Raw genomic sequence first — 13,702 nt, 5'->3', positions numbered from 1 at the left:
GACTTGTGGACTGTGTGTCCCCAGGAAACAGACACTGTATTCTCATTATACAGTGGACAGAAAATGTTTGTACCGTGCCTCCTGGCAGATGGCTCCATGTGTGACTGTGACTAAGTGGCCAAATATATTTCCTCCTGGACTTATTATCTCAGCTGTCCAGAGAATAATGTCAATAAAAGCAAGGGCACAGGTTTGATCCTCATGTCATAATCGCATCTGTCTGTCCCCGTCCCTGATCCCAATCTCCTTTCCTCTCCCTCTTCTTTGGGTGTCAGAATACAAAAAGTCTGCATGACTATACAGATTAGGCTATGCTAAGCTATAAGGAGAATTTTTGTCTTAACTAAATACTGTCCTGAGATTCTCATTTATATAATACGTGTGGAGCAAGAGTTTGAGGGGGAAAAAAACCAACATCAAAACAACAAAGTAATCAGTGTCAACTTTAATGGCATACCTGTCAGAAACAAGTTCCACAAGCAATGTGATTGATTTCCCCGGGGCTCTGGGGATGCTCGCTCTTAAACAGAATGATGCACTGTAAAGCACCTAACTCCACAGCAAGAACTCCTGTCACTGCTGGAGTGCTAAAACGTTGTGTCCTCTGTTGTCATCTACATTGGCAGATGATAGATGGTCATGACAGCAAAAAGGTCAACGTTCAGTTCCTCCGTTCAAAGATCGGGATTGTCTCCCAGGAGCCAGTGTTGTTTGACTGTAGCATAATGGACAACATCAGATATGGGGACAACACCAAAGAGATCTCCGTGGAGAAAGTCATAGCCGCCGCAAAGCAGGCCCAGCTGCATGAGTTTGTCATGTCGCTCCCGGAGGTAAGCACCAAGGCTGTTGTTCTTCACAGAAACACAGGGCTGTGGAGGGGTGGGGTACCCAAAACAGATCAGGACTGTGGTCCAGGCAGAGGTTCGAAGACAACACAATCTATTTCCCAGTGCCTTGCATTGCCTTGGTCTTTTAAGTAAAACAAATGCCCTCTATCACCATATGTTACAAAGTATTATTTCGCCAAGCAAGACGGATGCTGTGGAATTTGCTACATATAAAAAAAATTACCTATAGTATCATATAATATATATGTATATATTATGTATGTGTTATATATATGTGTGTGTGTGTGTGTGTATTTTTTTCCTGGTAGAAAGAAATCCAGAGGTTTAACATGGGTTTGAATGCAAATTTTCCTATTTAGTACCTTAGTATGTAGTTTTTGGATACCTACTTATCCAATTTGATATTGTCTATTTCATCTGCAAAATGCAAAGAAACCCCAAAAACACTTTAAAATGAGGACATAAAGGTCAAGGGTCAGGGATATAGCTTACTGGTAGATCTCTTGCCTAGGGTACATGAAACCCTGGGGTTGGAAAGTGGCAGAACAAAGGAAGTTCCTGGTGCAACGGACGTTCATCCTTTCCTCGAGTCATCTGCGCGCTGGGACTAAGTCTCATCTGCCTTGGTGCCTTTTGCTTTTCCTCAAGGCTGAATTGGGCAGGCTCTGCTATGCATTTTTCCCATTCACTGAGAATCTCCCTTAGTGGTTGTTCAGTGGCCAGAAAAATTAAAACGTGACATCTCAGCTATAAGCTATAGCCTTTTCCGCTCTATTTTTTTAATACCACTTGGAAAGTCCCTTTCTTTGTAGACTGTTAGGCCTGTAAGCTCTGGACTTGGGCGTACTTGTTTGCTAGCTTGCTGGCTTGTTCTTTCACAGATTTCATTGACTCTTAAGCTCAACTCCCACTTCTACGCTGGCCAGCCTAACTAGCAAGCATACTGAAATTCCTAAACCTGAAAAACAAAAGAATATTTTGAATCTCTGTGTTTGCTAGCATGCCTAAAAGCAAAGGAGATTTTCTAAAAATTCATTAAAGCAGTATTTTGCTACTAAAAGCGCCCTTAGACATTTTATAATGTGATAATGAAAGGCACTGTGCCTATGAAATGCAAGGAATCAAAATGATTTTTCAAAGGTTTCTCCTGGCTTAGTTGAACTTTTTCAGGAGGTAAGGAAGGGGAATGCAGGCAGGCAAGTCAGAGCAATGGACAAGGACAGAGGACCAGAAACTAGATCAAGTCTGTTCTTAACTTTCTCATTTGCTGCTTACTGTTTATTTGTCTTTGTGCAATTGTCTTCTCCATGCCTCAGTTTTATAATGTATAAAATCAAAAGAATATCATTTGTGTGACCATGAAAAGATTACCCTTAGAGTAATTAGCCAGCTGTTGTGGTGCACACCTTTAATACTAGCACTTGGGAGACAGAAGCAGGTAGATCTCTGTGAGTTTGAGGCCATCCTGTTCTATGTAGAGAATTGCAGACACAGGGATACACAGTGAGACCTTATCACCTTGTCTTTCAAAAAAAAAAAAAAAAAGAGGAGGAGGAGAAGGAAGAGAAGCTCAATCCCTGATGCAAAGTAAATACTGTATGAGTGTTATTATTTTAACTAAGCCATGCTGAGCATCTGGCTAGACATTTTATTTACTAATTTTGTCAAAAACAAAACGAAACAAATAAAAGCAAAACAAAATGAAACCCATAGCAAATGCATGTGCTGGGTACTAACACTGCGTTTTGCAGGTGAGTTTGTAGCTCAAAGACATTTAACAAAAGACTAGTAAGCAACAGGGTATAACTTCAAATTGAGACTTGTGTCCTAGAAGAGAAGGTTTTTTCAAGGGAGGGAGCCAACCAGAAAGGTGTTGAAGGCCTCTCTTCCCCTGGGATTAGCCTATCTTGTAAAAGATCTTTGGATAAAAATCTAGAAATCAGAGGATTTCAAACCAAGGAAGAGCTCCTGTGTGGGATCTTAGTTGGATACAGGAAGAGATCAAAAATATAACCCTTAACGGAATGCAGAGATGGGAATAACTTCCCTCATTGCCCAACACAAACTTCATGTATTGAATATTTCTGGCTAGATTTGTTATATTTACTGGATTCAATCCAGTTCAAAGTTTCTAAGTTCAAAAACAACAAGGAAAACTTTAAGTTCATAGAATAGTCCTTGATGTGGGCTCCAAGCAGCACATGAGCAATGGTTGTCTCTAGCTCTCAAACTTTCTGTGCTTTTTCTAGAAATATGAAACCAACGTTGGGATTCAGGGCTCTCAACTCTCTCGTGGGGAGAAACAACGCATTGCTATCGCTCGGGCCATTGTACGAGATCCTAAAATCCTGCTACTGGATGAAGCTACATCTGCCCTAGACACAGAAAGTGAAAAGGTCTGTGTCAATTTTTTCATCCTTTTTTTAATTAATCATTTTATTCATTTACATTTCAAATGATATTCCCCTTCCCAGTTTCCCCTCAACAACCCCCCCCATCTCATGCTCCCTTTCCCTCCTCACCAACTCACCTACTTACCTGCTCCCACCTCATTGCCCTGACATCCCCCTACACTGGGGCATCAAGCCTTCACAGGACCAAGGACCTCCCCTCCCACTGGTACCAGATGAAGCCATCCTCTGTTACATTTGTATCTAGAGCCATGGGTCCCTCCATATTTACTCTTTGGTTGGTGGTTTAGTCCCTGGGAGCTCTGGGTGGTCTGGTTAGTTGATATTGTTCTCCCTATAGGGTTGCAATCCCCTCAGTTCCTTCAGCACTTCCTCTAACTCTTCCATTGGGGTGCCTGAGCTCAGTCTGATGGTTGGCTGTATTGGTCAGGTGCTGGCAGAACCTCTCAGGGAACAGGCATACCAGGCTTGTGTCAGCAAGTGCTTCTTGGCATCAGAAATATTGTTGGGGTTTGGTGTCTGCAGATGGGATGAATCCCGAGGTGGGGCAGTCTCTGAATGGCCTTTCCTTCTGTCTCTGTTCCATTTTTTGTCCTTGTCTTTCCTTTGGACAGGAACAATTCTGGATTAAAAAAAATTGAGATGGGTGGGTGGCCCCATCCCTCAAATGGGAGCCATCTACTGGAGGAGGTTTCTACAGGTTCTATCTCCTTTTGTTGGTTAAAGTCATCCCGTTGGGTCCTGAGAGGCTATTGCTTCCCTGGCATCTGGGACTTTCTAGTTAGCTACCCCTAGTTCCCCATCCCCCACTGCTACATATTTCTATTCAATTTCCTGACCCTCTGTACATCTCTCCTGTCCCTTCCCATATCTGTCCCTGCCCCCCTTATTTTCCCTCCCCCCTCTCTCCCTCCTAGGTCCCCCCTTCCCTCTACCTCCTGTGATTATTTTGCTCCTCCTTATATATAGGATTAAAGCATCCACACTTTGGTCATCCTTATTCTTAAGTTCCATATGGTTTGTAGGTTATATAGTGGGTATTCTGAGCTTTGGAGCTAATATCCACTTAGCAGTGAGTACTTACCATGTGTGTTCTTTTGTGTCTGGGTTAACTCACTCAGGATGATATTTTCTAGTTCCATCCATTTGTCTGTGAATTTCATGAAGTCATTGTTTTTAATAGTTGAGTAGCAATCCATTGTGTAAATATAACACATTTTCTGTATCCATTCTTCTGTTGAGGGACATCTGGGTTGTTTCTAGCTTCTGGCTATTATAAATAAGACTGCTATAAACATAGTGGAGCATGTGTCCTTGTTATATGTTGGAGCACCTTTTGGGTATATGCCCAGTAGTGATATAGGCTGGGTCATCAGGTAGAACTATATCTAATTTTCTGAGGAATTGCCAGATTGTTTTCCAAAGTGGTTTTACCAGCTTGCAATCCCACCAGCAATGGAGGAGTGCTTCTCTTTCTCCACATCCAGTATCTGCTGTCATGTGAGTTTTTGATCTGACTGGTGTGAGGTGGAATCTCAGGGTCGTTTTGACTTGCATTTCCCTGATGACTAAGAGTGTTGAACATTTCTTTAGGTGCTTCTCAGCCATTCAAGATTCCTCAGTTGAGAATTCTTTGTTTAGCTCTGTACCCCATTTTTTAATAGGGTTATTTGGCTCTCTGGAGTCTACCTTCTTGAGTTCTTTGTATATTTTGAATATTAGCCCTCTATTGGATGTAGGGTTGGTAAAGGGCACAAACTGCACCTCACACAATAAAAATGGGAGACTTCAATACCCCATTCTCACTAATGGACAGGTCATGGAAACAGAAATTAAACAGAGACACAGTGAAACTAACAGAAGTTATGAACCAAATGGATTTATCAGATATCTCCAGAACATTTCACTTGAAGACAAAAGAATGTACCTCCTTCTCAGCACCTCACGCTACCTTCTCCAAAACTGACCATATAATCAGACACAAAGCAGGCCTCAACAGATACAAGAAGATTGAATTAATCCCATGCATTCTATTCAACCACTACAGACTAAGACTGGTCTTCAATAACAACAAAACAACAGAAAGTCCATATACCCACATGGAAGCTGAACAACTCTTTTCTCAGTGATAACTTGGTCAGGGAAGAAATAAAGAAATTAAAGACTTTTTAGAATTTAACAAAAATGAAGGTGCAGCATACCCAAACTAATAGGACACAATGGAAGTAGTTCTTAAGAAGAAAACTCATAGCTCTGAGTGCCTCCATAAAGAAATTGGAGAGGTCATACACTAGCAGCTTAACAGTACATCTGAAAGCTCTAGAACAAAAAGAAGCAAATACACCAAAGAGGATTAGACAGCATGAAATAATCAACTCAAGGCTGAAATCAACCAAGTAGAAACAAAGAGAACTATACAAAGAATCAACAAAACTAGGAGCTGGCTCTTAGAAAATCAACAAGATAGATAAACCCTTAGCCAAACTAACTAGAGGGCACTGAGATGGTATCCAAATAAAATAATCAGAAACAAAAAGGGAGACATAATAACAGAAACTGAGGAAATTCAAAAAAACATCAGATACTACTACAAAAGCCTATACTCAACAAAGCTGGAAAATATAGATGAAATGGATGATTTTCTAGACAGATATCAGGTACCAAAGTTAAATCAGGATCAGATAAACCACCTAAACAGTCCCATAATCCCTAAGGAAATAGAAGTAGTCATTAAAAGTCTCCCAACCAAAAAAAGCCCAGCACCAGATGAGTTTAGTAAAGAATTCTATCAGACCTTCAAAGAAGAGCTAATACCAATACTCTTCAAACTATTCCACAAAACAGAAATAGAAGGAACACTACCTGCTCTAAATTTCTAAAGTCTCGGGTTACTAGAAATGAGTATTTGCTGGAAGTTTTGAGCGTACAAAATGGCTCAATTTTCACTCCTCTTATTCCTTTATAGTAGAAATAGACAGTAGTCTGAAAGCAAAAGACAGGGATCTAAAATGAGAGTCTAATGGGCCACTCCAATAAAAGAAACACCTTTAAATAATTGGCCTTAAGATTCTTTAGGTTAATGATACTTTTTCAAAGGTGAAGAATTAGTTTTCTTAAATCAAGACAGTTTAGGTCACCTGTAAAACATAACATGTTTTATAGTTTTCAAGTTTTATGACACAGTAATCAGACCATACCTAAGACATAAAACAGGGTGGGAGCCATGTAGAGCTTCCTCAGTAGAACACGTAGTAGGGAGAACAACTATAAGATTCAGAATTTATGATCTACGTCTTTAGGAAAGAGAATCCACTCTGGCGAGAGCTAAAGTGTGCTTGGTGAGGAGGAGCTTCAGAAATGATTAACCATCTGTTGCTTTGTTCCTTGGTATTGTCTTAGTAAACAAGACAATCTAGTGTTGTGAAACTGCATAGTGACACGGTGTTCAGTTCAGTTTTGCTTCACTGCATGTACTCAGTCTGGAGGCTGCAATTTAAATAAAGCATGGATGCATTGTATGAGCCGCCACTCTAGTGTTTAATTTTCAGAGTTACCACCAAGTACACAGTTGTTACTCAGGTGGTATTTGCAATGGACCCTCCCAGTGGTAGACTGGGAACAGCCCTGTGTCTGTATTGACTTCCCGTCTTCTTTCCACAGACAGTGCAGATTGCTCTGGACAAAGCCAGAGAGGGCCGGACCTGCATTGTCATTGCTCACCGCTTGTCTACCATCCAGAACTCAGATATCATCGCTGTCATGTCCCAAGGAGTGGTGATTGAGAAAGGGACCCATGAGAAACTCATGGCCCAGAAGGGAGCTTACTACAAGCTGGTCATCACTGGAGCCCCCATCAGTTGACCTGACTGGAGACCTTCACACACAGACAATGACATGCCAAGTACAGGAGAAATGTGGGCTGTTGTAGCTATACAGGGAATTATTAATACTTTACAGGCAGAAGTATCCGCTGGGATCCAAACTAATTTTGAGTGCCTTTCAGTAATAATTTCAGTTTGAAGTGTCCATGTAGAAAGGAGAGAACCCAGAGTCAGTATGAGTCAAAGTTCAAGGGCAAACAGCTGCTTATCTACCACCCAGTGCTGCTCTGGGTAGGAGCTGCTCTCCGTCTCCATCAAGGTCGTTTAGGACAGAGGGCTGGTTATCTTTTACATTTGTGCAAGCCCCTTGTACACTGAACCTGCTCTGTAATCTGCACTCAGCTGTTTGAGCCAGATCAAGGTCAAGAGCTAAGGACCTAAGGCTACTAGTATTTCTTAATTAAGTCTTATTTGTTTTCTATAAGGAAGCAAATTTATTTACCTCTAACACCTCTGAGTAGGGAGAGGAGCATTTCCCATTCTGCAATCTCCCAGGCTCAGGGGGGCCAAAGGTAAGGAGAAGTAGAGGTTACTCGTCAGGGGTACTGGTGTCACTCGATACGCTACAGTGGATCTGTCAGTGTGGAGCAGGGACTCTCTATCAGGACTTCTACTTTTCATTCCTTGCCCCCCTCATCCCCCACCCACACTTCCCACCCCCACCCCCACTCCTTACCCCCCTACCCCCCCACCCCCCATCCCCCGGTTGCCACCTGATATCCCTTACTCCTAGGAAATCCTATGCATGGAATGGAAATGCATCTGCTTCTTAAGTTGTTACATAAAAATCTAGTAAAACATAGTAGAAAAACATTGATGTTTGTCATTTTCTTCAGAATGCTACTAAATACCACTTCTTATGGTATCAAAGAAGGCATGCAGCCTCAGGAATAAAGAAAAATTTCAAAATACTGTAGAAAAAAAATCATGAGCTAAATTCGTGGTAATAGATTTCATAGACAAGAGAAAATTTCCATGCTATCTATTAGCCAGGCAAAGCCTGTAGGCTTCTTATTTCCTACCATAGACCCCTAGAAAGGCTGAGATGCAAAAGCCTTGCGGACTTTCTGGAATGAGGATGCAGAGGTTCAGATGGGCTCAAAGTTAGAAGAATGGGCTGAAAACCTGTGTAAATTTTTTCAGGTGCACAGCCTCCTTCTGTAGCAGGCTGGCAGCCCTTCCCCAGCTCCAGAAGAACACTAGCCACTGCTTCTCTTGCCCACGGGCAGGTTTGAGAATAGGGACTCAAAATACATTGAAGGGATGAGTCATATTCAAGCAATAAAAGACCTGGGTGTAAGACTAGAGATGAAAGGAAAATCTCATGGCTGCCCTCATCTGGCAGGTCAGAGAATGACTTTGGCTCAAGCAATTGGACACATGGAATGGAAATGCATCTGCTTCTTAAGTTGTTACATAAAAATCCAGTAAAACATAGTACAAAAACATTTATATTTGCCATTTTCTTGTACTACAAAATACAGCAGTATCAAATGAGAGATGGTCTGGTGCTTAGCAGATAGCAAGAAAAATTTCCCAGCCACACCATCCTATCATGAAGCTCAACAACATGTACCCACTCAGTCTCTCTATGAAAATGAACACACACACACATACACACTCACACAATACACTCACACATACACACATGCACATTCACACACACATGCACACACATAATACATGTACACACGAACATAGGAACATACATATACACACTCACACATACACACATCTATACACACACATGCACACACTCACACACACTCACACACACAAATACACACATCTATGCACACATACACTCACACATACATCTATACACATACATTCACACACACACACTCACACACACAAATACACACATCTATGCACACATACACTCACACATACATACATCTATACACATAAATTCACACACACATACACACACAAATACACATATCTATGCGCACATGCACACACACACATGCACACATTCATGCACACTCACATACACATACACGCACACTCACACACATGTATATACACTCACATATACACACACACTCACACACATGTATATACACTCACACATACACACATCTATACACACACATGCACACACAACACACACAAATACATACATCTATGCACACATGCACACACATACACATACACACAAATATACACATCTATATACACATGTACACACATACACACAGACTTATACAAATGCCTGCACACACAGTAAATATGCACCAAAAAGAGCTCAGAATAAAAGAAATGTTAAAAACTGAGTATCAGAATGACTGGGGGCCTGGTTCTACACTCAGCATCTCCCCTTCCTCCATCTTTCCCCCACACCCATCCTGCTTGTAACGTCATCTTCCCATGCTCAGCAAATGCACATCTGCCCACAGAGGAGGACTGAGTTGAGCTATTTTAAAATACACTATCTTGCTGTTGAGACTTGTCTCTCAGGGTTTCCAGGTAAACAACTACAAAGGTAAGGTACTAGGTCATCCTGCAAGGTCCAGAACCGCGGGAAGCTGCCATGCGGGAAGTCTCCGGCGGGTGGAGGGATGCCTCTAATTATGGAAAAGAACGGGGACAAAGAAGTCCCGGAATAAATAACTGCTAAGGCTTGTGGAAAACACACGCTCACCCTTCACTCTCGCATCAGGAAGGAAGCGGCTCCCTTGCTTCGGCTTGCATCTTGCCGGGACGGGCTGCTTGCTGGGAGGTTGCCTGTTTCTTAGAAAGGCATTTGTGGAATGTTCAAGAAGAGTGGATCAAGGCTGTCTCTTTTAAGAAAGTAGTTTAAGTAATCGATAAGAGGGAAAGGACAGACTGAACGAGTTGCTTCTGGATGTGGTGTTTATCTCAGCACTAGAAGAAACCTGATGATACAATTGACCTGCAGATTCTTTTGTCCAAAAGCTGTTTCGACTCTAATTGTTCTGAGTCTGCTCTGCATGCGCATGGAAGAAAGCATCCCAGTCACAGGACACCTGGAATTTAGAGCTGCCCACAAATGTGGAACTTTCAGCAATGGGGCACTCATTTAGAAGTGGAGAGCCTGGAATATTTGATATTGTGTCCAAGTACAGGAAAATATATGGGATGCCAATTAATAATCATTTGCCATTTATTATTCAAGAGTTAAATTTAAGTTTTCTGTCTTAAGAAATGCCGATGGATCTGTGAGATGGCTCAGTGGGCGACGCCGCTTGTTGCCAAGCTGACGACATGAATTTGATCTTCAGGTCCCATATAGTGGAAAAAGAGAACCATAAAATATTTCCACAAGATATTCTGTGACCTCCATACACATGCCGTGGTGCATGCATGTGTGCACAAAGGTGATCATGTGTACACGGGCACACACATGGACATATACACACACTAAATAAATACATATAATTTTTAAAAACTTACCTTTTTAAAAAAGAAAAATAATCAGAGCATTCTCACAGGGTTGGCTTTGGATCTACTCTCATACATTTACCTAAGGGTTTGGTTGATTATATATGCACATATTGCATTCTTATGCATGCAAATCTCTCAGTAATCAGGCCACAGGAAGATGTCAGCAGAGATTTTAAAAAGAACTGTGAATCTCCTTGCTGTTTCCAAGCACACTTTGAGATCAATTTGCATAGACACAGGCACCACTGTAAAATAGGCATTATATTTATTTCTACTTTTTTCTGAATTTTGAGAGCAAGTGAATAATCTCACCTGATGAGATGGCAAGTGAAAGGAACTTCAATAAACAACTAAACCCAATTTCAATTTCTTTCAAACTGTGTTCAATTAAATGCCCAATTAATTTAAATGGATAGACTGTAAATAAAATAATGCACATGATTATCATCTAATTAGCACTGGCCAGCATTAAAATGTGCTCATTAGTGAGTTGTATGGTATCCTAAGGCTCATAATTAGTAATCAGGGTGTACGTGATTGGCATGGGTAGCTGCTGGAATGTAGCTACTCAACCAAATAAATGAGTTAGGATTAAATGTGCCTTATAAAAGGAAAGAGGAATACATAGGGAGCTGGTGAATTGCGAGTTTTCTCCTTTCTCTAATTCAGGTGCAACTCCTACCCTCATGACACCAAGAGATCAATCTAAGAGCAACAGAATATCTATAGAAAAAGAGAAATTTCCACTCAAGATGAAACAGGGAAAATCCCAAGAGTTACTAAAGTGGACATTTTTTGCCATGAAAGAATACAAAAAGGAAGAAAAAAGAAAGGAAAAGAAAAAACCACAGACAAAACAAAAAACAAAAACAAAAAAACCATTGTGAGTTTACTGAGAGTATGGAGTTCTACTCTGAGGTTAGAAACAAAGTAAAGATAAGCAAGGTCTTAAATTTTCATAAAAGTTAAAAAATCCAATAATTCTTTCAATATGACTGTAAAGCACTTTGTAAATTAGCGAGCCTCTGCCTTTATAATTTTAGTATGTTAGCATGAAATCAGCAGGCTGCAGAGGACAGAAACAATAGTAGTTACCTTCCTTGTTATATATGAAGGCGTCATGGCAGGTGCTGTTGATTGGCTACATTGTTTTTTTGTTTTTGTTTTTGTTTTTCTCTAGTATAAAGACTAGAATGTTTTTACCTTTTCAGAATCTCTTGCAGCTAGAGAAGGTCAGGTGATTCTATCTGGCTTATGAAACATAGGCACTAGGCTCTGTGTGGGTTTTCTCTTCCTAAATAAAATTTAGTCTAGGCAGGGAAAACAGATGTCTCCCTTCTTGCCTGGATGCAAGAAGTCATCCTTGGACAAAGATTATGGTACATTTCCACAGCAAAACAAGAAGACTGAGCCTGATTCCTGTATATCCCTCAGCTAGTTCATCAGCCTTGGCTACTTATCTCAACCTGTTCACTAAAGGAGAAAAAGGCACATTCCACTTAATATAAGGCCCTGGAGTAATGTATTGTTATTGTTAAGTACAAATAAACATAACTTTAAAACAGATTTTTATTAATAAAAATATTGAAGAATAAGTATGAAGAAAACCAATTGATTTTATTCTAGAATGACCTTAAGATAGATCATTATATCAAGAGATATTCTAAAATGATTTTTGCTTTTTTTGTGATTTTGGAGATAGGTTCTAGCTATTTAACTAAGTCTATCAGGAACTGTCTCCATATCTCAGATTGCCTAGAATTCATGATCCTCTTGCCTTAATCTCTAAGTGCTGGGATTATTCTCATGATCTATCATGTCTGATTTTTAGATACTTATTTAAGTGAGGAACCAGTTCATCTGTTTGAAAATATCTACTATGGAAAGGATGATGGAAGTTCCTGGAGCTTATTTTATCAGATTTAAAAAAAAAATCCATTTTCCCTGCTTTAAATAAAGAAAGTTGTCAATTAAGTACTTCACATGATATGCTGAAACTATGATTGATATGTTCTCTAGCCCTCATTAAGTATATTGTGCATACCCTGGGAACATCTGGATTCCATCTAAAGATTATAATTGAAAGTATATAAAGGAGAAGACAGAATTGAATGGATAGCCTACAAAGATGGGCAGTCATGTCACCAATCAACTTATAGCCAGCTATGGTCTCAATTCAATTCTCTCAAGTCCTCAAGCTAGAGGTATCCCTAGGATCTATTGAGAGCTACAGCACATAGCCAGGAACCAATGGAACCCTCCCCAGGGCACAGGGCGTGCCCTCAGCCTTATACCTCTAGCATCCAAAAACACTTGATTAATGTCAAGGAGATGGTTGATGAGTTAGAAAAGAGATGCACAATTAGACCCTCAAGTGATTATTGAACAGTTTTTGAGACTGGTTTCTAATATTTACTTACTTGGTCATCCTCAAATCTCTTGGCATCATGCAATTAAATAATTGAGTTGTGATACATTCAAGAAGAACATTTCAATAGCATGAAAAATCACACTATGACTTTGTTTTTTATTTTTGAAGTATGATTACATCACTTCTCCCCTCTCTTTCCTTCATCCAAACCTCCTCATGTATTTCCCCAACTCTCTTTCAAATTCATGGACTCTTTTGTCATTAATTGTTGCTGTATACATATGTATATGTATACATATTCCTAAATACATAAATGTATCCTGCCTAGTCTATATATTGTTACTTGTATATAAGTGTTCAGGGCTGACCAATTGATATTGGATAACCAGTGGTTGAGAGATGTATAGTCTGTAAATTTTGAAAACACTAGTTCAAACACAGTACTTTCCTCAGACAGCAAACATCTCTAACCCCACTTCCCACAAAATGACCCCTCTTCTTCCTCAGCCTAGTATTTTCTGTAACTGCTAAGTATCCCTTCCAGCAAGAATTTCCATCTTAAGGAGTCCAAGAAGAATGGAATTGGGGATTTAATTATAAGAACAATCAGTGAGCATGAATATGAATAGTCTCATGTTGATAATTTTTCCTCATTATATCCACTGAATTATTTCACATTTTCATGTACTTCCTTTTATAGCCATAAAACTTGAATTTTAATTGGCATAGAATGTTTTAAAGGCCAAAATGTATTTTATTGATCCAAAATTGTTTAAC

General features: G+C 40.1%; 1 protein-coding gene across 1 annotated transcript in view; it reads left to right on the top strand.

The window, feature by feature from the left end:
* The window catches only part of Abcb11 (ATP binding cassette subfamily B member 11), an 80,793-nt gene extending 73,139 nt beyond the window's left edge, over positions 1-7,654 (top strand). Inside the window, exons 26-28 of the mRNA XM_052181618.1 lie at positions 627-833; positions 3,101-3,247; positions 6,923-7,654. Coding sequence (XP_052037578.1) covers positions 627-833; positions 3,101-3,247; positions 6,923-7,123 — 555 coding nt within the window. The 3' untranslated portion in view covers positions 7,124-7,654. The remainder of the gene's footprint in view (positions 1-626; positions 834-3,100; positions 3,248-6,922) is intronic.
* The last annotated feature ends 6,048 nt before the right edge of the window (positions 7,655-13,702 follow it).

This window comes from Apodemus sylvaticus, chromosome 5, assembly GCF_947179515.1.
Source record: "Apodemus sylvaticus chromosome 5, mApoSyl1.1, whole genome shotgun sequence".
NCBI lineage: Eukaryota > Metazoa > Chordata > Mammalia > Rodentia > Muridae > Apodemus > Apodemus sylvaticus.
Note: the sequence above shows the minus strand (reverse complement) of the source record. Positions and strands in the feature narration are given on the sequence as shown.